Consider the following 21,841-nt stretch of genomic DNA (forward strand, 5'->3'; position numbering starts at 1 on the left):
GGAGTTCCCATAGATCTCCAAGCATCAAACTACAAGCTCAATCACTATCTCTTCAATAGCGCTTTGCAAATGTATCCCTCCCCCGATTCGAGCAGCACCTCATTTCTCCTTCTCCGTCCAACACCAAGAAAGGAGTTCTTCCATGATATCTCTTTCCACTGACATCCAAGCCGCCACTACCACTACTGCCACCACTCGATCTACTACTACTCACTTCGATTTCACTCGATTTCCTTTTCCAGTGCTGCTCAAAAGTTTGGCTCCGTTCTCTCACGAAAAGAGCAACGAAAAAACTTATTTTCCCTCCAGCAGCACTGGGAGCTATGAGAACCACCACGATCGTTTTTCTTCCTCCACGTCGTCTCTCTGGCTTCAAGTCGCGGCTCAAATGCAACAAGATCATCATGGCTCTCCCCGGACGAGATTGCTTCATCTTCGAGAAAGTTATTAAAGATCCCCAATCGAGCTGTGGACTTCCACCAACAAGTCATCCTCGTTACCACCACTGCCACACCGTCAGAGGTCCCTCGTCTTCGGAATCCACGATCATCACGGGCGTCTCTTTCTGTGCCTGCTTCTACACCACATTGGCTACCTCGATCTTTCTCGAGAGAGGAAGACGACTGCTGCTGCTGCTTCTGGATCTTGCTCAAATTCGCTGCAACCGAGAGAGAAGAAGCTTGTGCCTCCCGTGATAATAAGTTCGCACTTGGCACCACTTCAAAAACAGACATGCTTTGGTGGTCTCCACGAAATTGATGTTTGCAAAAGATATCGGGCCTCCTTGGGCGCCCTGGGTACCAAGCGCTATCCGGTAGGTCACGGTGGGGTTGACCATACCGACTTAGCACTACTGGGTCACCGACGAGGGGGGCCAAGTGGTCAAGGGTCAGCGACCCCATTTACTAAGCAACCCGAGGGATGCAAGCGCCCTCTCAGGCTCTCCCGGATTAACCCTTCTTGCAACTCCATTCCCTTTATACTGGTGTTTCTTTACTGCGCCTTGGCTAATGGGATAGGTTTTCAGCTTACATGGCACAACACCCGCATCTCCGGGATGACTAGGATTGTTGGTTGTCAGCCTGGCATTATCCAAGTAAATTATAAGAAGCACCATTGGATGACTCCATTTTCCAGCCGACATTTCCACAACCTTTGCCTTTCGATGGATTTTCGACCCAGAAGAATCATCCACAAGCCCGGCTGTGGAACATATGGCATGGAATGCTCCAGCTGACCAGCTCGCCCCATTGCGTCAACCAAGCAGTAGTAATGCTTGATCCCGGGAGGGAGCGATCATGGACAAAAAATCTCGGCAACACAGCTCGAGCTGGCTCGCTGCCGCTGCTAGAATTGTAGGGACATCTACGAGACAATGCCGGATCGCAGCTCAGTGGCTCTCATCACTGTGATCTTGGTGCTCGCACAGCATGGCTACGTCCAATCCCCGAGAACAGCCTTTGAGCGATTTGAAAAGAAGCAGGATCATCGCGGTCTATGTCCACAACGGACGCGTGAGCGAGGCACTGGATCTCTTTCGAGAGATGATCTTGCTGGCTTTCAAGGCAGACGAGACCATCTTCACGCACTCGCAAGCTGGCCTTCCTGTGCATCAGCTTGCATCATCACAGTGGATGTCACAGCGTTTATCTCTGGCACTTCGACGAAGATTTTCACTGCTTCCTTCGATAATCTGCGGCTGACCAGCGAGGACAAGAGAGTGTTGTAAGACAACAGGTTGTGGTCGGGCATGTGCTCAAAGAAGTCTTTGCAGTGGTGGACGTCGGGTGCTTAACAAGCGAGCATGGTGTTCCAGGAGACCATGTCCAGGCACGCCAAAGCATCAAACACTGCTCGAGCATTGTGGCTCTTGGAGTGATCGGCGTATGTTGGTCCAGGCTGCCAAGCAACTGGGATCGTCGAGTGTGGTTTCTTGCATGATCTGGAACGAACTCTCGCCATCTTGTACATGCCCAAACCGTGCAGATGCCCGAAGCATCACGCTCGAGGTGATTGAGCTTCGCTCTGGCATAATCGCAAACAGTTGCTTCGCATGCGCGTAAGTTCTTAACATAGTTGTCCAGGAAATCATGCTTCTTCCAAAACACAATATTGCAAGCAGGCATTGCGTCAAAGGGATATTTCGCCACGGAGAAATCCCCAGCCTGGGCAAATGCCGAGATTATAGTGTTCTAGGCAGCTAGCGTTCTTGCGCCGACGCTCTGGAACACAGCCATAGCCTTGCCGTGTTGCCACTGAGAACATAGCGAGAACTCATAGCCGCCCACGTGTACTCGTCGTGAGCGGGCATCATTTGAAAAAGCTCCATGGCGTTACTGTAATGCCCCTTCTGGGCATATGCAACAATCATGGAGTTCCACGACACCACGTTCCTCACGTACTATTCTCGAACATACATTGCGCGAGATCCACAAGGCCGTTCTCGGCATAGGCATTCATCACAGCCGTCCACGCGACCACGGGCATCCTGTCAAAGACCCGGCAAGCGTCGTCCAGATGCCCCATCTGGGTGGAGGAGGATTATTCCGGAGAAGGAAATGGGATCTTTGATGCCATTGGCAATCCTGCGAGGGGAATCTTCTACTTGCTGCTCGTTTGCGCGAGGAGGAAGAGAGTCATCCATGCAAACTTGCCAATTCCCCCGGCCACGCGACTGTTGGTCTGGGAAAAGAATCGCGGTCGTGTCGCTGGAGCAGCAGCTGGAATTCGCAAGGAAGGGGCATGTTTGCGTCCGGGGATTGTTCTCCAGCGCTGGATCCACGCCCAAATGTGCGAGGAGGAAGAAATGCTCGCGGCTTACAAACACCGCGTCTTGGTGCTGTACAGGCCCGGGCATCGATTTGCGTCGCGTCACAGCGTTGATCCAATCCAAGGTATATAAGTTCTGTTGATAGACATCTTTTCTCTCTTGTTGTTCCAGGGGAATGACGAGCTTGGTTTCCTGCAAATGTTCCATCTCCACCGAAGAGCTTCTTCTCTTCTTCCACCCTCGAGTCTGCCTGCCAGGCCGCAGCGGAGCTCCTGGGATCAAACAGAGTCGACCGACAAGCTTTTCGTTTTCCTTCTTCTAAGGACAAACGTAACATGTGTCGTTTTTAGTGATTTTTAAAGGTAAGAGTCACATGATATATTTTGAGCTTGGTATCATGGTAGTAAATGTAAGAACTTCGTCCCTGGATTTATAGGTTTTCGCTTGTACCAGGAGTCTCTTCATCAAGCTCCCAGGATTCAGTGTCACGAAGTGGTACTCTGATCTCAACATAGTCCCGCTCGACACTCACGTTTTGGATTCCACTCCATTCACTGTCAAAAAAGGCTTCAAATTTTCGCCCGTCACAGCCTAGATTTCCAGCTTCTCTCAGACGACGACTTCCTATGCTGCGGAAACCACCAGCTAGAGACAAACTATGACTCCAAAATATTGATTACTTAATAATTATCCTGAATAAATATTTTTAAACTTTCAAAAGCAGAGTTTCTTCCAAATGTTTCTGCCTACCACAAGCTTGGGCTTAGACATCTAATGCAACGCAAGTCAAACATAGACTTGCAATGAACAGTTACAGCAGCAGTTGCAAGCATGCTAGGTATATGGCAAAACACAAGGAAAAACAAGTGACAAAAAAGTGAAGAAAAAAATAACGTAATACATTATTCTTATAGACCAAGGGTCCAACACTAGAAAATTTTGTAATAGCATCCTGCAGCTGCTTAGAAGTTTCTGAAGTTTCTTTTCAGATTATCCCTTCGATTTAAGTACTTCTCAAAACCTGAAAAGGTAGTAGCATCAAATCTCAACACATCAACTACGGCATCAAGCTCTGTTAAAACCATAACATGGATGGGCAATATGCTCCAGATTCAACAAACCACGATTGATCTCATGCTTTAATGCTCAAGGAAGAAAAATAAATTATCAAAAGAAAGTGTGTTATGAGGGAACAGATGCTGATTGGAGTTCATTCAACTCCAGTGAAACATCAAAGTGTAACATCCCTTTAGTCAAAAGTTTCAATTCGTTTTTCATACATCTTATTCACATTCTATTCAGATGTTGATCAGATTACCAGTTCTCTTTGATACAGTCGAACGTGCACACAGCCAATGGAGAAGACAAGATGATCAAATAGCAAAGGATGGAACAGTATCATTAGAGAAAACTCCCAAGGAATTCATGTCATTCGAAATATTCCTATAGATCGCCTTGATTTTGTTCTCTCCTGGGAAGGAGGAATACAACTGTACGTGTTCAAATCTTTGGCTTGATGTACTGTATAGATACCAAGGAAATCATACAATTCTACTACAAGATTCAGAAATCCCCGGCTTGTATTAACCAGTATTTGATTCTCTTCTGGAAGTTGAAAGCTATCACTTTCACAGCCCAAATTCAACGAGCTTATATTCCAAAACCATGCTATAAAACAAAAAACTGCGTCACTCTTCGTGATGGTATATGAGGTAATCCGCGTGATGAGAGAAAAAAATCTGCAAGTTTAGCTCGTTAGATTCGAGAACAACAAAATGATTTTGCTGAGTAGGAAAGCATGTTTCTGTTACAATTTTCCGTGGCGGCCGGGATTGGACGGCGGGTCAAGGGAGCCGATCAAATCTTCCTTGTTTGCTTGCGTGGTGATCTTGGTAGAGGTAGCAGTCTCCTGAGATTTGGTCCCTGGATGATTCACTCGGGTCCCTCCCTTTGCTTTAGAACTTTTCACAGGGGATCAAAGATTTATGCCCCCCACCTCGTGTCGACGACTTTCGGCCTTGCGTTTGTCATCTACTGAGTAGCAGCATCTCGCAAGCGATTGCTTAGTCTTCGTTAGTCAGTCTGTTCACCTGACGAATGCGAATTAGTAACTGCACAAGACGTACCTTGACACCGACAGTTTACTGTGCGGCTACGAGGTCAACACCTTGGAACTTCATACCTCTCAGAGCTCTCCTGGTATAAATACTTGACACTTCCTTCCACTCGAGGTCAGTATCTTAAACTTCCTTGGTTGTCTCCGCCCCTCTTCTCGGAAAAGTTGGCTGCTCCTGTCCTGAAGCAAGCTCGTCCCTTGTTTGGTCACAATAGCGTCGTCTCTGTATACCAGACTTATGGAGGGCGGAAGCGCTGCTACACAGCAGGAGAGGACCTCCAGCGTCGACTGGAGAAACCAACAGCAGAACAAGTGCTTCCCCATCGAGTGCTTGCCCGAAGATGGAGCCTTCAATGCACCTCTCACTGGACTTCCTCCTGTTCCCTCCCTCATTAAGAAGGTGATTTCTTGTTGGCATCCTTGCCCTGGCTCAGTTCTTTCTTTTCCAGCTGCTGTCCGAGTTCCTGGGAACTTTTATCCTGATCTTCGCAGCGGCCGGAACTGCGATCATGAACGAGAAATCCCACGGAGCTCTTGGAGTCCACGGCCTGGCTGGAGGAGCGGGTATCACGGTCATGGTCGTCATCTTTGCAACCGGGCACATCTCCGGAGCTCACATCAATCCTGCTGTAACTGTCGCATTTGCTACCTATCGCCATTTTCCATGGTTCCAGGTTTGACTTGTTGTAAAGTTGATGGAGCTTTGATTAAGTTTTCCCGTGCCCCGCAGGTCCCGCTTTATATAATCACTCAAGTGGTGGCCACCATCTGTGCTGCCTTCGTTCTCAAAGGCGTCTATCACCCGGATCTCAGTGGCGGCTGCACGGTTCCAGTCGGTCCGATATGGCAGAACTTTCTGTTTGAGACTATCCTGACTGCCATGATGATGTTCGTGGTCACAGCAGTTGCTACCGATTCCAGAGCTGTACGTTTTAACGTTGGTTTTGCTTTTCTTCTCGTCTCTTACGTTGATCTTGATCACAGGTTGGAGAGTTGGCTGGTATTGCTGTCGGAGCAACAGTTTATCTGAACAATCTCATTGCAGCGTGAGTCGTTTTCAGTAGCTCGCTAGCTTTTAGTTACCTGAAATTTTGGCCAGGCTGATTTCCGGAGCGTCCATGAACCCGGTTCGTAGCTTGGGTCCCGCCATCGCTGCGAACAACTTTCATGGCTTTTGGATTTATATTGTTGGTCCTTTCCTCGGCGCTCAGATTGGTGCTGCCGCCTACACTCTGATCCGTTTCAAGGACCTGGAACCACAGCAGCTCCAGCAGCGCCGAAGCTTCAAGAAGTGAGAACAGAAGCAGCTTCAAATGTACAAAGCTATTTGTGTGCTGTTTGTGCTCAATAACTTCGGATGAAATAAGCGAGGAAAACAAGAAAGCAAACAAGAAAGCAATCACGAATCATGTGGATTGATGTGTGTGGTATGTACGTACTACAGAAGACATTTTTAAGTGTGCATAATTCAAATCCTAAAGAAAAGAAAAAACCGAGGGAGAGTCAAAAGCGTTATACAGTTGTTGACACGATTTAATATAAGTCTGCAAACAGCAATGTGGAGGCTTCCAACGGAATTGGTAAAGGACCAAAAAAGCATGGGATGGATAATCAAAGAGAAGGCACCAAGCATGACGCAGAGACAAACAAAACGTCTTTTTGAGGCTAGCCGGGGAAAAACAAAGCTAGCAACCCATGCGTTTTGTACTTGCCTGTAGCCCGATGGTGTAGGAAGAATTGTCCCGAGTGGTGTCCATAGGTGCATGACTTTGGATCAACACGATCAACAGTCCTGACATTCCCCCTGTTCTATAAACATCAGTTTAACATCCGCTTAACTTCTACCTTACCGCAGCTAACTTGCACGAAAGACCACACTGCTCCATGGCTCCATAGTTCCTTTTGGTTGTCCTAAGATGGAAGTGTTCCAAGATTCGTCATCCGAGTGACCTCCAAATGCGTTTCGAAATAGCAAGCTAGCGTGGACGGACGGCCGAATGGTACGGCTGTCGCATTGCAGGGAAGGCAAGATGCTTGCTCCTCGTCTCTCATTTCCGGAAAGAAGGCTTGCTTCCACTGTCTTCTCCGTAGGGACAGTAGGGGGCTACGTCTCCCACATTCGAATCTGTACAAAAGAGATATAGACGGACTAAGGAAGAAAAATAAGAATGAGTACCGTGTATCATGGTTGCGTTGTTAGAATCACCATATCAAACGATCCGATCTCGCAAAGAGATTTTGATCTCAGGCCCTGTACACGAATTAAAAAAAGTTAAAATGCACAGACGAGAGCAGCTTTCTTACTACAGTTTAGCGTAGGGACCTCCAAAGATTAAGAAAAGCACGCTCGTAGCTATATAAACCGTGCCATGTTGCCAAAGTAGTGTGTGCTTGAGTGCCTTAGCACTTAGTTTCTCGAAGCTATAGCCATTTCCTCCTTTCTTTGCTGGACCTTCCTGTAATCCATCAACATCCGCCAGTGAGCAGCATGGCCGAGCAGCAGCGAGAAGCCGAGCACGTTGCTGCAAATCCTTTACCTTTCCATGCTGCTGCTGCTGCAATCGCCGAGAGAACTTCGAGCGTAGATAAACGTGTTCAGGGCCGGACGTCGAGTGTTGACCACAGGAATGCCGCTCACAAGTGCTTCCCGCTGGAGCTCGTCGAGGAAGGGCGCTTTGACGACGAGCCAACAGGATACTCCACCGGTTACTCGCTGCTCAAGAAGGTTGATTGCCAGCACAATTCCGTCCCTCTAACTTTGCTTGGTTTTCTCGAAACTGACATCCATCCAAAGTGCAGATCGCTTCTGAGTTCCTCGGCACCTTCATTCTCATCTTTGCAGCCGCAGGCACAGCCATCATGAACGAGAAATCTCACGGCGCGCTGGGAATCCAGGGACTCGCAGGCGGAGCCGGCATCACGGTGATGATTGTCATCTTTGCAACCGGCCACATCTCAGGAGCTCACATCAACCCGGCAGTCACTCTTGCTTTTGCCACTTTCCGCCACTTCCCGTGGATTCAGGTTCTTCCACCGACCACTCAATTTCTTCAAGCTTGCTCCGGGTCCGACTTAACTTGCGTCTTCAGGTGCCTTTGTATATCGCAGCTCAAGTGACAGCCTCCATCTCGGCATCCTTTCTTCTCAAGGGGATCTACCATCCCGATTTGGCCGGCGGTGTCACTGTTCCTGCTGGTACTCATTGGCAGTCATTCCTCTTCGAGATCATTCTCACTGCCATCATGATGTTCGTCGTCACCTCAGTGGCCACTGACACCCGTGCTGTACGTCTTTCTTTATCTTCGCTTGTCAAGCTTCATCTTCCGCTGGATTCTCTTCACAGGTCGGGGAGTTGGCCGGAATCGCTGTTGGCGCAACGGTTTTCCTCAACAATCTTATCGCCGGGTAAGCGAATCGTCGCGCTCGGATAATCTTTCACTGTGCTCAAACAGTTGCCTTGTACTGACAGCCTGATCTCTGGAGCTTCGATGAACCCGTGCCGCTCGTTAGGCCCCGCGATTGCTGCTAACAACTTCAAAGGCTTCTGGATCTACGTAATTGGTCCGCTTATCGGCACCCAGCTCGGGGCAGCAGCATACACTGCCATCCGATTCAAGGAGCTGGAACGTCCCAAAAGCTTCAGAAGATGAACAGGAATGCCACTACTGTACGTGAAGGTTAGTGAGGATGAATGTAAGTCCTGTACCTGTAAATCCATATGTAAAATGCTGGTCCCAGTTGACCTCAATAGTTTGGTTTCTGATCACTGCTTACAGCTACGAGTGTGTCATTCTCAACATTAATAAAACAAGGAAACTGTGCTTGAAAATGACGAATGATTCATTTTTTACTATGTATGATACAGCTCATTTCATAAAACATACCGTATATCTGGAGGGCAACTAGCCGGCCTTCTTGCCAAACCAGCTCTTTGATCTCACTCTCTTACCCTCCAGTGCCTGCAAAACAGCTGATCAAGTTAAAGGCAAATGGAGACAATGAACATACCATTTGCTTGAAACGCCTTAAAGTAAGTACCGCACGATCGCGAAGCCTGCAGGTCGGCGATGGAACTTTACATCAACAAGTCGCCCATCTAAGTAGTCTTACCGATTATCTTTGAAAGCCAGCATGTGCTCTTTCCCATCGCTGCTTATTATTGCGCACTGAATAAACTGTCCCAAAATGACCCGCACCTGCACGATATAACAGTCACAAAACCAGTCGACAATTTCGGAAACACCTGCTTACATTAACGTCTGAAGTGTAACTTTCCTTAACCAACCGTACGCCGTTTCGTATTATTTGATAGCTCAAACGTTTGATTATCAAAGTTCCAGGTTCCCAGTCTTCAGTTCCGTCCTTCTGAAACATTAGGTACCACTCGGAGATCAAAGATGGACACGGACTTATGCAGGAAAACTGCTCATAGTGCATCTAGCTATGTTCATGGTGCATTCAGAAAAGAAATGTGGACAGACCATAACCGTCACATCGAACTGAGCCTGAGCAGCCGCAATATGAACATTGATTTGATCGTCCATGGTTGCATCTGCATACCAGCGGCATTCACAACCACAACAATTACTTCACTGTAAAGCCTTACCGCATTTGATTATGTTTTGATTGTTTGCAAACTCAATCACTTCCTCTCCCTGCAAAGAGAACTTATAAAAACCACGATGATAATGCAAGGTTTACCTTCCGTCCTCGATCATCCATAGGACAACATTGTATTGCGATAAAGGTTTCACAATCATCAGCACTTAGAGTGTATTCGGTTTGAGACGCGCCTAGAAAAACAATGATAATAGCATGGAAGCTGAGGTGTATACAAAAAGAACGTACCATCAATATCCTCGGCACCATCTTGGTAATACCGTATCCACTGCAAAAAAACTTAGTAAATCCGTACTACAGCTTAATTCAAACCTGAAAATTGCAAAGAGCAGTTCCGTTGATGGAATGGCCACAAACAGTCAGTTTGCTTCCCAGCACTGCATCTCCCACAATTCGCAGGCCAGCAACAGCAGGCAAAGGATCTTCTTCTGCAGGTGAAACATCGTCAGCAATAGTATTTCGCGTTTAAGTTTGACAAAACACCTGCGTGGTTAGGCTCCTCGGGTAATGATGGCAAATGTGGAGAACGCTTATGATCGTAATTGGTCCTGATGTCTGGATCATCACCCTCAATAGAATGGAAATTTTCGTGTAAATCTGTATTGTGCTTAGGAACCATTCTGTTTTCCGGAACTTAGCAAAGTTATCAAATGCGAAATAAGCACACTTACTCTTGCATATGCATATACTCGGGAGTACCAACAGATCGCGTCGTGTTGACGTTCAAAGAGGAAGGCGATGTAGGCCTTTGAATTTGAGGATAAATACTTTGAGGCACAAGTTCTAGTCCCCGCCCATTCTGCAGCTACTGCAGGAGGTAATTCACAAAACTAAAAATCGGGCCTTACAGGCGAGGGAGGAGCAAATCGAGGGGGTGATTGTACATTGGACGGAGACGGTGGCGTATACAACCATGGCCTGTAGAAACCTGGCTCTTTGATTCTTCTCTGCAAAACTAGCCTAGTAAGGAGGTTTCAGGTTCAATGACTTCAACCAACCTCATCATTTACTCTGGACTTCAAATGTTGCACCAATGCCTGTACATCACACATATACAGGTTTACCATCTATGTCCAAGAATTCCTTACTTTCACAGAGACGACGATTGATTGCGCATCTGTAGCTGGACGCAAATCAAACTCCTCCAGAAGTGGCAAGAGCGACGTCACAAGAAAGTTTCTTTCTTGTCCTAGAGCCTGCTCAATATCAGTTCAATAAACATTAATAAAAGAAGAAATAACGTTTTTTACTTGATTATCATAAGCAAGCTTCATATTTTTCTCAGCAAGCTCTTCACGAATCGTCAAGGCTTTTGACGTTGCATCAGCGACAGATTGCTGCTCCCGATAGTAGAACTGTAAAAACAAATAAAATAAAGTAGAGTATCACCGACGGAAAGCACTAACCACTTGTAGTTCTGCCATTTTTCTTTCCAAACTAGTGTTCTCAGCAAGAAGTTGTGTTTCCTGTGCACGGGAAGAGTTAACCAGACAGCGGATAATAGCAAGAGGGAGTACCCTTATAGTGGCCTCATAGAGTTTGCTCCGAAGATGACGGACTTCCTCCTCGTGCGTCCTCGTCGAAGCCAGTGTCATGTCCTGCCAATTAAATGGGATATAATACACGAATAAATTCGACAGCTACCGGTCTGAATGGAGGCACAGCATCCGACTTAACGTCCGCCCCATTTTCTGTGTTCGTGTTCCCATTTGCAGGAACGCGTTCTTGCGAGATTGTTTCCTCCTCTGGCTTTCGCGAGACAGCATTTTTCTTCTGCAAATGGAAGATGATTTACCTGGTTTGGAGGACAAGGTAAAGGAGGGTAACTTACCAGAGTTGCAATTTCATGCTGGGCGCTCTGTAGAGCAGTACGCAGGTGATTCGCCTCGGCAGCCTTAACAATTCAGTCAGATGTGTGAGAGAGTGAAAAATGTTAAAATTCTACCTTCTCCGTAAGTGCAATTTCGGCCTTTTCGAGAAGATCATAGACTTCTACGGGATCCCTGAATCCATTCTCAAGCTCTGTCCCACCATTAGCATGCGCCTGATTCCCATGGAAGCGTCCAGCACTGTCGGTGTATCTAATAGCGGCTTGCATTCTTCCGATAAAATCCCTGCGAGAATTCTAGGCCCCTACATGCCGCACCAAAGCTCCAGCCCTAGGAGACAGAGCTTCAGATCCACCTGATTTCGATCCAAATCGCGAGAGCGCCCCCGATCGTGAGCTGCTGCTGCTGGGAGAAATCGCCTCCGGCACGAAATCGCGATCGCGGGCCACCCCGCATTGCTCCAAGGCGCTTTGGCCAGACCTCCAAAAATGCAATACGAAATAAAAACCCTATCATAAGAACACAGTGACGACCTTGACGTCCGCGCCGCCCTTCAACACGGCATTTTCCACGTCGTTCAGTCCACGTCATTAGTTACATTAAAAGCGATGGCTTTCGTTTAATCCAACGGCAGTAAGAAATGCGCTCGAATATTCCACCACAAATATACGAATATTCTACCACGAAGCTTTACACAAGGAGGAGCGAGAAAGCGGGCGAAGGAAAAAATATACCTAGCTTGTTCTGGGCGGGAAATGGCGATGGCGGGGGTATAAAATGGGGCGCCATGGATGGAGATCTCACAGCGAGAGCGATGGATCAAGGAGTGCAATCGCGCTTGCAGGTAGAGATTATCAGCAATTCGGCCGGGTCGAGCAGCGTCGGCGTGGATCTCCAGGTCAGGAACGCGCAGCGATTCCCCGTTCACGTCATGGACATCGAGGTGCTGATCGAGGAGCCCGGCCGCGAGGAGCGTGAGCGCAAGGCCGCGAGCGCCAAGCTCGATCACTCGTGCATCGTCCAGCCGCGCTCCTCCAAGCTCGTCAAGATCCCGCTCGCGAGCTTAATCCGGCCCAGCGCCACGCCGGTGCCGTACATGCTCCGGGCCAATGTGGCCATGAAGGACCGAGTGCACGGCGCGTACCAGGTAAGTACGGAACGCGTACGGCAGATGTTCTTCAAGGACGCCGCTGACAAGAAGGTCAAGGCCGTGGAGAGAAAGCACTTGGATGGAGGCATCGAAGGGATTCACGTATGGACCAACTTTCCAAAGGAGGTGGTGGTGGCTTTCGACTTCCAAGTGAAAAACTCCAACTTTCTGCCGCTCAAGCTCCTCCACGCCGATTTCTCCGTCATGAGTGATGGCACGAAGATCCTGGAGACGAAAGTGGTCCACAACACGAGCATCCCAGGGAAGTCGTCGGCTAGAATCAAGATGAAGCTTTCGATCCCGCTCAAGATCATACGTGACAGCTTCCCCGGTGGGCTCCCTTCGTCCGTTCTTCCAGTCCAGATGGACATCTCCTTCTGGTTCAAGGAGACTTTCTACGGCCTCTACAAGATCGATGCTCGCAAGACGGGCGTGCTGGTCGTGCCCGAGGCGCCGGCGATCGCGATCCACAAGGTGGTGTTCACTTTCGACGAGGATAACAAGCCGGTTGCGAGACTGGAGCTGCTGGTTTCCAACGCGAATGTCTTTGATCTGGAGCTCAAGAGCCTGGAGTACCAAGCCGTGTCGAAGGAGACAGGATCGACGCTCATGCTCGCGAAGTTTAAAGACGATGACGCCGTCATTGTCCCCGAAGGAGGAAAGGTTACCATCTGGGCTCTTGCGAAGCCTGGGACACACGAGTTTGGATCGGTGCTGTGGAAGCTCTACAAAGGCGAGCAGGACTACGTCGTAAAAACTTCGCTGGAGACCGAAACCGAGTTGTATGGTAAGATTGTTTTCCAAAGCTAGCTCCTGGTCTCGGAAGAAGGACGAAGAAAATCAGAACTCAAACGTGTATAACTTCTACCTTGGTCGATTGATTGTAAATATTTCCGGTGACTAGAGCTCGTCATTGTCATCGTGCTCGTAATTCAGCACCCCCAACTCTTGTGTTGTTGCTGCTGAAATTTTCTTCTCGCTCGATGCCATGAGCTCTGGTATCCATTCATCTCCATCGATGAAAAGCGGGCTCAAGTAAGGATAAGCTTGCCAATCCGAAAGAGAGTGAGACCAGTTCGCTCGTTTTCTCCTGTTGGATCCCAAGCCAGAGCACTCGTATTCGCCATAAACAACCGTCCTGCAAAGAGCTCAAGCCAGTGAGCAAGGAAAAAATTCGAAGCAAAGCAACGAAAGAAGTCCGGAAGAAGAAAAAACGAATAGAGAAAGGTTGCGTGAACTTACAAAGTTCTGCCCGAGTCTCCCCAGTCGTCCCATCCAACCGGATGGACGATGCTGTCCATGGAAGTGTACGCAAAGATTACTCTGGAGAACGGACCCCACGCTCGTCCCAAGAGAACGTTTCCAGTCCCCGTTATACTACAGTTGACGAACGAAAAAGCCGAGGCTTCCGACCACTTTAGTCGTCGCTGAGCAGTGATCGACCCCGAGACTTTCTTCGATGGGTTCGCAACTGAGTGGAGTTCACAGTTCTGAGAAACACGTAGAAAACTCTGAAGGAGCTCAAGCTTTTTGAAAAAGAAGTACCTCGTAGAGAGATCGTCCACTCCCACAGATGAAATCGATGGATCCCTCGATGAAGCATTCCTTGAAGTAGTGTCGGCCTTGGTCGTCGAATAGAGTGTCTTGGAAGCCATAAAAGCCGCAGCCATAGAACGCTGCTCGGTCGGATGAAACTCTCAGAGCAACGGCTTGAGCTCCTTGAACTCCAACTCCTGGTCCTGGAGAAGTGTTCTACGCTGGAATACGTTAGTAGATTGAACATCTCGCTGCCTTACCAGAAAACTCAAGTTCTTGGCAACAAAATCTGTTGCTTCCACGCTCACACTTGCACTTTTGTATGTTCTGCCGCTAGAATTTGCGGTGTCGTTCCAGGCTATGGCTGTGAGGTCCATTCCTTGTCCCTGCAAAGTAATATACGGCTTGCTATGTGGGATCAACACCTTTTCCCTGGATCCAAACAAAGAGAACGATGACAGAAACCTTGCAGCGAGATTCAGAAACTTTCTTACGTGAATGTTCCATTGTTAATATAGATATGAACTGGAACTTGGTTGTAGTCGGGAACAGCGTCGATCGCATCCTGGACTGTGCGGAAATCTCCAAATCCTTTTTGATCTACAATAAAAACAACCGGTGAAGCCTCACGATCGTCACAACTGCTAGTGATATCTAAAGTGAAAGGAAGAGTCAGGGAAGCTGGCTCTGGAGAAAACAGGCTTTGGAAGACACACATAGCCATGGCGGCGCCATAGATTCTAGGAGCTGTGTGAGAGCGCAAAAGCACGAAGACATGCAAAAGCAGCCACGCAACAGCAGAAAGAACAACACCAACAACGAGTTGTTTGGTTTTTCTCGAAGCTCGAGTCATAGCGAGATGGATTAGAGCCGTAGGAATTTCCACCAAGCTTGCTGCTTAATACGAAGAGAACTCTTCTGGAACAACTGAAGAACCATCTCTAAGCAAGTAAGGACGCAAACAATCAATGAAGGAAGAAATGCCTTACAAGCAATGCAAAGAATTTTAGCAAGGCCAAGTCTGGAAAACAAAACAAATCCATCGCTCAAAGGTTTCTAGCGAAGAATCAAAGAATGGAATCGAACGGCACAATTAGAATGCAAAATTCCGCTAGAGTTTCTTACAATCATAAGAATTTCTTGCAAGCAACCATGGAATGGGAATGGCGAGGTTTCGTTTATGCAAAGCAAAGCCCTGTAGCTACTACCACTAAAGAAAGAATGCTGGCATCGCGATCACATACCTGGAAGGAGCGACCATCATGGATGGAACGCGAGCGTTTGTGGCGTCGACACGCCACGGCGAGACGCGTCAAATTCCCCATTCTAATAGCAAATAGGGTTCTACAACTAGGCTAGGGTTTTACATTGGAGGAAATATTTTGCGGTACTCCGGTGATCGATCGATCGATCGCGTGCCGTGCCAGGTTTGTAGCGATGTCGCATTCCGGAGGAGGATACTCGAGCGCGCCATCGGCGCCACCGGCGCCTTCATCGCCCTATCAATCATGGCAGCCGGGGCAATCCACAGCCTACTCGTCATCGCCATACGCGCAGCCTCCGTCGGCCTCGCCAGGGATGTCTCCAGCTCCTCCTTATGCATCTCCATACTCGTCTGGATCTGGAGCTCCTCCATCCTATGGGGGCGCCGCGCCGACGCCTCCCTATGGAGGACCTCCATCGGCTCCTTGGGCTCAGCCTCCATCGGGCTATCCATACGGCTATCCACAGCAGCCTCCACAGCCGGGCTACGGCCAATTCGGGGCGCAATTCCCTCCTGGGACCGATCCGGAGATCGTTCGCGCTTTCCAGGGCGCCGATCGCGATGGCAGTGGGACGATCGATGATATGGAGCTCCAGACGGCGCTCTCGGCTGGGCAGCCTTTCAGCTTGCGGACGGTCCATCTCATGCTCCACCAGTTTGCCAACAATGCGAAGAGAATCGGTAAAGCCTTTTTCTTGTGCTTCTCTTTTTTACTTTTGAGACTGAGTGGAAGCTTCGATCGTTTTCCAGGACCAACGGAGTTTGCGACGCTCTGGAAGGCTCTAAGAGACTGGAGAGTAAGCACTAATCTTAATTCTATAGTATGATTGATATGGAACTTTGCCTGTGACTTCCAGGGAACTTTCGAGCGGTTTGATAGAGATCGCAGCGGGAGAATAGAGACCGGAGAACTTAGAGACGCGCTCTTGAGCCTCGGATATGCAGTCCCACCATCGGTACTGCAAATTCTAGTCTCAAAGTACGATAAGACTGGGCAAGCCCGCGGCCTAGATTATGACAACTTTGTCGAGTAAGCTGTTTTCCTTTTGTTTCGTGCTCGTGTGCGTTAACTAACGCTCTGCTCATTGTTTCCTCTCTTATACAGGTGTGGCTTGGTTGTAAAGGTGAGTTCATCGTTTTATTTTCTTTCTTTTGTTGTTTTGGTGACACTGACAAGTTCCTACCGTGCAATGCAGGGACTCACGGAGAAGTTCAAGGAGAAGGATGTGAAGCTCACGGGCTCGGCCACGCTAAGCTACGAGGCGTTCATGCTTATGGTTTTGCCTTTCATTGTTGCTTAGAAATATTACTCTCTTGTTAGATTACTCATCGTGTTTGTATGTTTGTTTGCAAAGTATTGGAACCAGGCAGTAGTGAAAGCGAAAGAAGACGTACGTGTTCTATCGCTCGAAAAGACTTGCCACTGTATAATCAGGTACTCACAAACGACTAATTCAAGTGGCTCATCCAATTTGTCAACTAAGTGCATTTGTGTTTTTATGGAAACTTTGCCATAGCTTTGGTGTTTACAGTCAGTGGACTGACTAAAATTTGAGGTTTCTGCAGGACAAACTCTGCAACACTCCGATTTTTCAAGTGTTTCAAAGACACGAACTTCGGCCTTGACAACCTACAAAATTTCCAACACGGTAAGACACGCCTAGACTATGACAAGGTTCCTGCTTAAGTCTTAAGATCGATTTGTCAATTAATTGGCAAGTTCCGTGTTCTTCCTTCTTTCTTCTTTTGCATCTACAGGTGTAAGGCCAGTTCTTCAGTTTATCGTTTTGTCCAGCAGCAACTTGGCGATGATGCTATCAGGTTTTGCGACGATGCTAAAAGCCATGAAACTTTCATTTGTTTGTAATATATTCTCGTCGTGTGTGTCTTTTTGGAAATCAGAGTTGGCTCGACTTTTCTCGAAACCAATATGTACATATCTTGCAGCTTCATTCTCGAGGTAATCCTTCAATGCTTATTCGATCAGCCTCTCACTGACCTTGTATGCTGTAACATATATATAGGATATAAAAAAGAGTCCAGGGAGATTCCAACTCTTTCTTCATCGTCATCGTCTGTTGAAGCGTGCGGGTGATCGCCTGGGCGAGGCCTGGTATCTTTGCTGGTTTGGAGCTCCGCCACCACTGGCAGGACTTGGAAAGCCATTTCTATGGTGATGAGTATGTCCCTTTGGCGAGTTGTTATTCCCATGGTGGCTGAAGTTCCCGTTTACAATCAGTGGTCTCGGCCTGGAGCTCGGGTATGGATTTGTGTTGTAGTTTAGAGGTTGGAGCTGACCCGTGATGTCGCTTGTGACTTGCAGAGGCTCCAGGTGACGAACAATCTCCTTCATATCCGGCCTCGACTTTGCGTCCCGACTGAGGCAAGCCGCGGCGAGCTGAGCGGCCTTTTGGAAGGCTTTCATGGGGCACTGGCCGTCGAGCTTTGGATCCACCAGTCTGAAGATCCTGCGCTTGTCGTGGAGATAAGGCCTGGCCCATTCCACCAAGTTGTGCTCTCCAGTGGGTCTAGACTTGTCCATGGATCGTCTGCCAGTTAGCATCTCCAGGAAGACAACTCCAAAGCTGTAAACATCGCTCCTGGCTGTCAAGTGACCTGGAGGAAACAAAGGTACGATCCTTTTAAGTTCAAGAACTCTCAAGTTTTTTTCTTTCCTTGTGAACTTACCAGTCATCACGTACTCGGGAGCTGCGTAGCCGTAAGTTCCCATGATTCGTGTGGAAACATGCGTCTTGTCTCCTTCCGGGCCATCTTTCGCGAGGCCGAAATCCGAGAGCTTGGCCGTGTAGTCCTGAGAGGATTTAACGAGTCACGGGTTTGTTAGTCTCCAAGATTGTTTCTTCATTTCTTTATCTTCTACTCACGTGGTCTAGCAGGATGTTGGAAGTTTTAAAGTCGCGATAGATCACAGTTTCCCGATGCAAAAAGGCGAGGCCTTGCGCGGCTCCCAATGCGACCTTCATTCGAATCGCCCAAGTTAGAGGCAATGATCCTTCTGCCAAAACAAGAACAATAAAATTTGAAGACAACGCGTGAGCCGATAGTCGTAAGAAAAAAAAACTCTCTGTGACGAGCAACTTACTGCGAAATAGATGGTTTTCCAGGCTACCGCGAGGCATGAACTCGTAGACAAGAAGTCGATGCTCGTCCTCCGCGCAGTAACCAATCAACTTTACGAGATTGAAGTGGTGAAGCTGGCCGAGAAAATTCACCTCCGCCTGTAAGTTTCATCCATTCCGTCAACAAAACCGGTGTTTTCTTCGCAGACTAGAACTTACCAGCCATTCTCGGTGGCCTTGGAATCCTTCCGGATTCAGCTGCTTCACTGCTACAGTTAAACCCGAGCCGGGGCGAACAGCGGCCGTGCCATTCTCGTCGATCCACCCCTTGAAAACATGGCCGAAGCCGCCCTCCCCGATCCAACTATCCGGCCGGAAGTTCCGAGTAGCGGACTTGAGATCACCGAAGCTAAACACGCGGAGGCCGGAGCTCTGGCGGAGGATCTCATCTCCGGACCTGGGAGTGGAGGGCAGTACGTCGGAGGAGGAGAAGGATTTCTTGCGCTGGGTCTGTGGGGTTTGCTCCGCAGGCGAATCCGGGTGATCTACAGTGACCGAGAAGTTAGAACAAGCAAGCCGAGACAAACGAGATCGAAGAACTTGCTGCTGTGATCTGTACGAACCTGTGCTTGGGGTCACGCTGCCGTTATCTCGATGCTTACCGACGCATCGTCCCAGAGCCGACCCAAAAGCGGACCAGCAAGAACACATCCTCCGTGCTGGTGAGCTATCGGTTCTAACTCTGTATCCTTTGCTTTCAAGTTCTTAGATCTTCGTGGAGCTCTCGAGAATCTAGCGTCCCTTTCCTCCTTCCCGGCAAGGTACCAAAGCTATCTATCACTCGCTCGCCTCTACCTTCGTCTCATTTTGTTCCAGATTCCCGGGGATGTGAGCGCTGGAAAACACGATAACACGGTGCTCGTGTTTGGCGACTACTGACCTGGTAAACACGAGCTCCTTTCTCCCCCCCACGCTCACTCACTGCTTCTTCCTCGAATCGATCACTTCCGAGAGACCCATTAGTTACTGCGAAATCTGCGAGAACTTGCTCCACCTAACTAAGAGGGAGCATGAGAGAAGAACAGCGAGGGTAAAGAGAGAGAGAAGACCGAGACAACAGCGAAACAAAACAAGCAAAGGAAGCAAGCAAGAAGAAGATTATTTCTTTATGAGAGAGACATAGAGTGAGAGAAGAAAACCAAGGCGGAAGAAGAAGAAGAACAATGAAGAAAATTTCACCGAGGCACTGTGCTGAATGCGACAGCGAGACAGGCAGTGAGAAGGCAGAGAAAGGCACTGGTGCTGCTCAGTATAAGCATATGATAAGAATGAAAGGTACAATGTTTTTCAAGTTTTATTTCTGGTGATTTTTCTATGCTCCAATCTTTTGCCTGTTGGTTTACTCCAACTTGTGTTATCTATCATTCTGGAGCTATCTCATCTCCATCTCCATGGTCTTGTTCTTCCTGAAAGTTTTGGAGTCTTGGTAGTGGTTTGTTTGCTTCTTTCGTTTCTTGTATGGGAGAGGATGTTCTTCTTCTTTCTTCTGCTTGGACTGGGGAACCAGTCCAAGATGGGCAGCCAATGCCGCGTTCCAAGGATAATTAGTTTTGTATTATGGATTCTAGAATCATGTTTAGATGATAAGTTATTAGCAATGGAATCCAAGCGGAAGTCCAGCAACAGGTCAACTGTTGTGATGCTAGATACGAGAAAAGCTTCCCAAACGACTAGAGCTATGTTTTTTTAGTTCTAGTGGAGAAGAGTTTGTATCAAAACCAAAATGTGATCTTGCTGTGAGTGGAGTTTTCGACAGAATGTTGCAAGAACAACACGGTGATGTGTTCTCTTTTTTACTTCAGAAAACACAAGAATCGGGCTCTGATTTGAGAGCAATCACAGGATCATTCTATGCGCTTTCTTATCCCACCTTCCATGTTCGAATTCATGATCAGTGTGACACTGACTGCCGTTTCTTGCATGTGTGACTTTCACCTTAACAATGTTGCCATGAGAACAAACCAAGCGGCATTTTGCTTGGCAATCTTCTTCATAGCTCGAGCTCCACTCCGCACTGAATCCGGCAGGCACCCAGCAGTGTTTTCCACACCACCACATACTCCGGAACTGGCATGCTTTGCAGCAGCTGCTCCGCCTCGGAAAGCCTCCCGACTCGTCCAAAATCATCGATTAGTCCGTAGAGATTGACGAACACTCCTTCAGGCTCGCGCACGCGTCCAGCGCGACGCGGTTGAGATTCAGGCGCCCTCGAGCCGCAAGTGGCAGAAGAGATCCATCCCCCCATTCTAGATTCGTAGTAGCTCACCACATTCTTAATTCTCAAAGAGAACATTTGCCTGGAAAATATGCCCGTTCTCGGCATATGCCTGGATCATGGTGCTGTAAGAAAACACATTCGTATCGTCCATTGAATTGAACATTGGCTTGGCCTTCTTCAAAAACCCCACCTCTGCACACCCATAACTTATAGTGTTACGATATATAAGATCTCACTCTGCCGTCTCCTCCAAATCCCCATTGTGGGCATTAACGACACAAGCCTTCGATAAAAAATCTCTCTCGTTCTCCACCTCCTCATTCTCCAGAGTGTGCCTGGAAGATCGGGTTCCAGCAGCCTGTCCTCAAGGCTGCCGCATCCATTTTCAAGGCAAGATTGGAGAGGTATCGATTGAGCTCGTAGTTTCATGCCACGATGGAAGGAAGCGATTGGGATTGCTCGGCTGGGGCAAAAGGACCCAAAATCCCAGAGAGTTCTTGGATGGATTTTTTTCCTGCTACTAGTGAATTTAGTGTGTTCTTTGTCTACGATGGTTCCTATCTTTCGTCAGCTCAGCGAATACTGAGGAGGGGAAGATATCCATTCTGTGAAAGCTAAGAATAATGGTTGATGATGATGCTTTGTTCATTTGCTTGATGGAATTTTTTTGTTTTGGTTCATTTTAAGATAGAGATGTATGAACTCAGGATCTCTGGTGCACTCTTCATAGCACCTTCTCATACTTCAGCCAAGGATCCTCAAAGTCACATGTATTGATGCAAGTCTTTGTTACATGACACCTCACCACATAGACATTAAGGTTTTCTTGTTCTGTCCGCTAGTGTGGTGGGCTTTGATCCCGATTTGTCTCATGGTATTGGAGTTGGGATAGTGCTATGGAAGGAAAGCCATCTATTCACGAGTTTGATGGAGAAGGGTTTGAGAACATCCATTTACAAATGGATTCTTTGAGGTTAGAGGAAAATGGTAGTATCCAAACTCACATTACCAAGTTTTAGGGCTTCTTCACACAACTTGCAGCTGTTAGGGTAAAGTACTGTCTCACGGATGAATTCTATAGGTTCTTGCCAGTTAGTTGGAAGAATGCAATTGAGAGCCTGTTTCTCCAACCAAGGATGACTTGAGCAGATGTTGTGAGGAGTCTTTGCAACATTAAGGGCATGCGAAGCGAGAGAGT

At 48.0% G+C, this 21,841-nt stretch overlaps 8 protein-coding genes and 2 long non-coding RNA genes across 12 annotated transcripts; 5 read left to right on the plus strand and 5 right to left on the minus strand.

Annotated features, from left to right (window-relative positions):
• The first annotated feature begins 2,341 nt into the window (after nt 1-2,341).
• On the plus strand, nt 2,342-3,365 carry LOC112349742. The gene is made up of 3 exons (XM_024684696.1): nt 2,342-2,894; nt 2,942-3,100; nt 3,207-3,365. The coding sequence occupies exons 1-3, from the start codon at nt 2,370-2,372 to the stop codon at nt 3,363-3,365; spliced, it is 843 nt and encodes a 280-aa protein (XP_024540464.1). The 5' UTR covers nt 2,342-2,369.
• A 1,031-nt stretch (nt 3,366-4,396) lies between these two features.
• Nucleotides 4,397-5,031, minus strand: LOC112349763. The gene is made up of 2 exons (XR_002993499.1): nt 4,953-5,031; nt 4,397-4,852 (listed from the first exon to the last, which is right to left on the minus strand). It is a non-coding gene; the product is annotated as an uncharacterized LOC112349763 (long non-coding RNA).
• Nucleotides 4,845-6,565, plus strand: LOC112349762 (aquaporin NIP6-1-like). Its single transcript, XM_024684758.1, has 5 exons — nt 4,845-5,286; nt 5,336-5,560; nt 5,617-5,811; nt 5,871-5,932; nt 5,986-6,565. Exons 1-5 carry the CDS (start codon nt 5,125-5,127, stop codon nt 6,179-6,181), a joined length of 840 nt encoding a protein of 279 aa, XP_024540526.1. The 5' UTR covers nt 4,845-5,124; the 3' UTR covers nt 6,182-6,565.
• Nucleotides 6,566-6,599: 34 nt separating this feature from the next.
• LOC112349764 lies at nt 6,600-7,298 on the minus strand. Its single transcript, XR_002993500.1, has 4 exons — nt 7,191-7,298; nt 7,063-7,137; nt 6,737-7,011; nt 6,600-6,690 (listed from the first exon to the last, which is right to left on the minus strand). It is a non-coding gene; the product is annotated as an uncharacterized LOC112349764 (long non-coding RNA).
• Nucleotides 7,273-8,652, plus strand: LOC9636150 (probable aquaporin NIP5-1). Its single transcript, XM_024684757.1, has 5 exons — nt 7,273-7,611; nt 7,686-7,910; nt 7,976-8,170; nt 8,230-8,291; nt 8,356-8,652. Exons 1-5 carry the CDS (start codon nt 7,375-7,377, stop codon nt 8,534-8,536), a joined length of 900 nt encoding a protein of 299 aa, XP_024540525.1. The 5' UTR covers nt 7,273-7,374; the 3' UTR covers nt 8,537-8,652.
• A 53-nt stretch (nt 8,653-8,705) lies between these two features.
• Nucleotides 8,706-11,842, minus strand: LOC9635525. Its single transcript, XM_024684753.1, has 20 exons — nt 11,452-11,842; nt 11,338-11,400; nt 11,151-11,279; nt 11,024-11,104; nt 10,913-10,972; nt 10,757-10,861; nt 10,595-10,702; nt 10,505-10,543; nt 10,355-10,453; nt 10,178-10,311; nt 9,990-10,126; nt 9,819-9,934; nt 9,735-9,774; nt 9,588-9,679; nt 9,493-9,541; nt 9,368-9,438; nt 9,138-9,251; nt 8,997-9,082; nt 8,895-8,940; nt 8,706-8,845 (listed from the first exon to the last, which is right to left on the minus strand). Exons 1-20 carry the CDS (start codon nt 11,602-11,604, stop codon nt 8,789-8,791), a joined length of 1,779 nt encoding a protein of 592 aa, XP_024540521.1. The 5' UTR covers nt 11,605-11,842; the 3' UTR covers nt 8,706-8,788.
• A 218-nt stretch (nt 11,843-12,060) lies between these two features.
• Nucleotides 12,061-13,297, plus strand: LOC9636151. Its single transcript, XM_024684755.1, has 2 exons — nt 12,061-12,179; nt 12,234-13,297. Exons 1-2 carry the CDS (start codon nt 12,123-12,125, stop codon nt 13,293-13,295), a joined length of 1,119 nt encoding a protein of 372 aa, XP_024540523.1. The 5' UTR covers nt 12,061-12,122; the 3' UTR covers nt 13,296-13,297.
• Nucleotides 13,298-13,339: 42 nt separating this feature from the next.
• LOC9635526 (probable pectinesterase 53) lies at nt 13,340-15,233 on the minus strand. The gene is made up of 5 exons (XM_002979790.2): nt 14,516-15,233; nt 14,282-14,453; nt 14,031-14,237; nt 13,728-13,975; nt 13,340-13,623 (listed from the first exon to the last, which is right to left on the minus strand). The coding sequence occupies exons 1-5, from the start codon at nt 14,872-14,874 to the stop codon at nt 13,386-13,388; spliced, it is 1,224 nt and encodes a 407-aa protein (XP_002979836.2). The 5' UTR covers nt 14,875-15,233; the 3' UTR covers nt 13,340-13,385.
• Nucleotides 15,234-15,292: 59 nt separating this feature from the next.
• Nucleotides 15,293-16,768, plus strand: LOC9636152 (probable calcium-binding protein CML50). Of its 2 annotated transcripts, XM_002979651.2 has the most exons (5): nt 15,298-15,966; nt 16,036-16,082; nt 16,143-16,315; nt 16,391-16,409; nt 16,482-16,764. In XM_002979651.2, exons 1-5 carry the CDS (start codon nt 15,459-15,461, stop codon nt 16,584-16,586), a joined length of 852 nt encoding a protein of 283 aa, XP_002979697.2. In that variant the 5' UTR covers nt 15,298-15,458; the 3' UTR covers nt 16,587-16,764. The 2 variants fall into 2 exon arrangements, with proteins under 2 accessions (XP_024540524.1, XP_002979697.2); XM_024684756.1 differs by having other exon boundaries at nt 15,293-15,966; nt 16,391-16,768.
• Nucleotides 16,769-17,125: 357 nt separating this feature from the next.
• LOC9635527 (probable serine/threonine-protein kinase PBL11) lies at nt 17,126-19,711 on the minus strand. 2 transcript variants are annotated; one of them, XM_002979791.2, is made up of 6 exons: nt 18,989-19,711; nt 18,585-18,910; nt 18,389-18,524; nt 18,171-18,301; nt 17,974-18,097; nt 17,126-17,901 (listed from the first exon to the last, which is right to left on the minus strand). In XM_002979791.2, the coding sequence occupies exons 1-6, from the start codon at nt 19,074-19,076 to the stop codon at nt 17,354-17,356; spliced, it is 1,353 nt and encodes a 450-aa protein (XP_002979837.1). In that variant the 5' UTR covers nt 19,077-19,711; the 3' UTR covers nt 17,126-17,353. The 2 variants fall into 2 exon arrangements, with proteins under 2 accessions (XP_002979837.1, XP_024540522.1); XM_024684754.1 differs by having other exon boundaries at nt 18,171-18,524.
• Between the last annotated feature and the right edge of the window lie 2,130 nt (nt 19,712-21,841).

The sequence above is a fragment of the Selaginella moellendorffii genome, unplaced genomic scaffold (genome assembly GCF_000143415.4).
Source record: "Selaginella moellendorffii unplaced genomic scaffold, v1.0 SELMOscaffold_42, whole genome shotgun sequence".
NCBI lineage: Eukaryota > Viridiplantae > Streptophyta > Lycopodiopsida > Selaginellales > Selaginellaceae > Selaginella > Selaginella moellendorffii.

Coding starts and splice junctions, on each gene's coding strand:
- LOC9636150 (XM_024684757.1), top strand. CDS start 7,375: ATGGCCGAGCAGCAGCGAGAAGCCGAGCACGTTGCTGCAAATCCTTTA. Junction 7,612..7,685: donor GTTACTCGCTGCTCAAGAAG/GTTGATTGCCAG, acceptor TCCAAAGTGCAG/ATCGCTTCTGAGTTCCTCGG. Junction 7,911..7,975: donor GCCACTTCCCGTGGATTCAG/GTTCTTCCACCG, acceptor TTGCGTCTTCAG/GTGCCTTTGTATATCGCAGC.
- LOC9636152 (XM_024684756.1), top strand. CDS start 15,459: ATGTCGCATTCCGGAGGAGGATACTCGAGCGCGCCATCGGCGCCACCG. Junction 15,967..16,035: donor CAACAATGCGAAGAGAATCG/GTAAAGCCTTTT, acceptor ATCGTTTTCCAG/GACCAACGGAGTTTGCGACG. Junction 16,083..16,142: donor AGGCTCTAAGAGACTGGAGA/GTAAGCACTAAT, acceptor TGTGACTTCCAG/GGAACTTTCGAGCGGTTTGA.
- LOC9635525 (XM_024684753.1), bottom strand. CDS start 11,604: ATGCAAGCCGCTATTAGATACACCGACAGTGCTGGACGCTTCCATGGG. Junction 9,542..9,587: donor TGGATGATCGAGGACGGAAG/GTAAACCTTGCA, acceptor TTCTCTTTGCAG/GGAGAGGAAGTGATTGAGTT. Junction 9,083..9,137: donor GTTACACTTCAGACGTTAAT/GTAAGCAGGTGT, acceptor TATATCGTGCAG/GTGCGGGTCATTTTGGGACA.
- LOC9635526 (XM_002979790.2), bottom strand. CDS start 14,874: ATGACTCGAGCTTCGAGAAAAACCAAACAACTCGTTGTTGGTGTTGTT. Junction 14,454..14,515: donor ATTAACAATGGAACATTCAC/GTAAGAAAGTTT, acceptor GTTTGGATCCAG/GGAAAAGGTGTTGATCCCAC. Junction 14,238..14,281: donor CCAAGAACTTGAGTTTTCTG/GTAAGGCAGCGA, acceptor ATTCCAGCGTAG/AACACTTCTCCAGGACCAGG.
- LOC9635527 (XM_024684754.1), bottom strand. CDS start 19,076: ATGTGTTCTTGCTGGTCCGCTTTTGGGTCGGCTCTGGGACGATGCGTC. Junction 18,525..18,584: donor AAGGCCACCGAGAATGGCTG/GTAAGTTCTAGT, acceptor TGAAACTTACAG/GCGGAGGTGAATTTTCTCGG. Junction 18,098..18,170: donor CCAACATCCTGCTAGACCAC/GTGAGTAGAAGA, acceptor AAATCCTCTCAG/GACTACACGGCCAAGCTCTC.
- LOC112349742 (XM_024684696.1), top strand. CDS start 2,370: ATGGAGTTCCACGACACCACGTTCCTCACGTACTATTCTCGAACATAC. Junction 2,895..2,941: donor CAGCGTTGATCCAATCCAAG/GTATATAAGTTC, acceptor TTGTTGTTCCAG/GGGAATGACGAGCTTGGTTT. Junction 3,101..3,206: donor TCCTTCTTCTAAGGACAAAC/GTAACATGTGTC, acceptor CTGGATTTATAG/GTTTTCGCTTGTACCAGGAG.
- LOC9636151 (XM_024684755.1), top strand. CDS start 12,123: ATGGATGGAGATCTCACAGCGAGAGCGATGGATCAAGGAGTGCAATCG. Junction 12,180..12,233: donor GAGTGCAATCGCGCTTGCAG/GTAGAGATTATC, acceptor GTGGATCTCCAG/GTCAGGAACGCGCAGCGATT.
- LOC112349762 (XM_024684758.1), top strand. CDS start 5,125: ATGGAGGGCGGAAGCGCTGCTACACAGCAGGAGAGGACCTCCAGCGTC. Junction 5,812..5,870: donor TTGCTACCGATTCCAGAGCT/GTACGTTTTAAC, acceptor TCTTGATCACAG/GTTGGAGAGTTGGCTGGTAT. Junction 5,933..5,985: donor CTGAACAATCTCATTGCAGC/GTGAGTCGTTTT, acceptor AATTTTGGCCAG/GCTGATTTCCGGAGCGTCCA.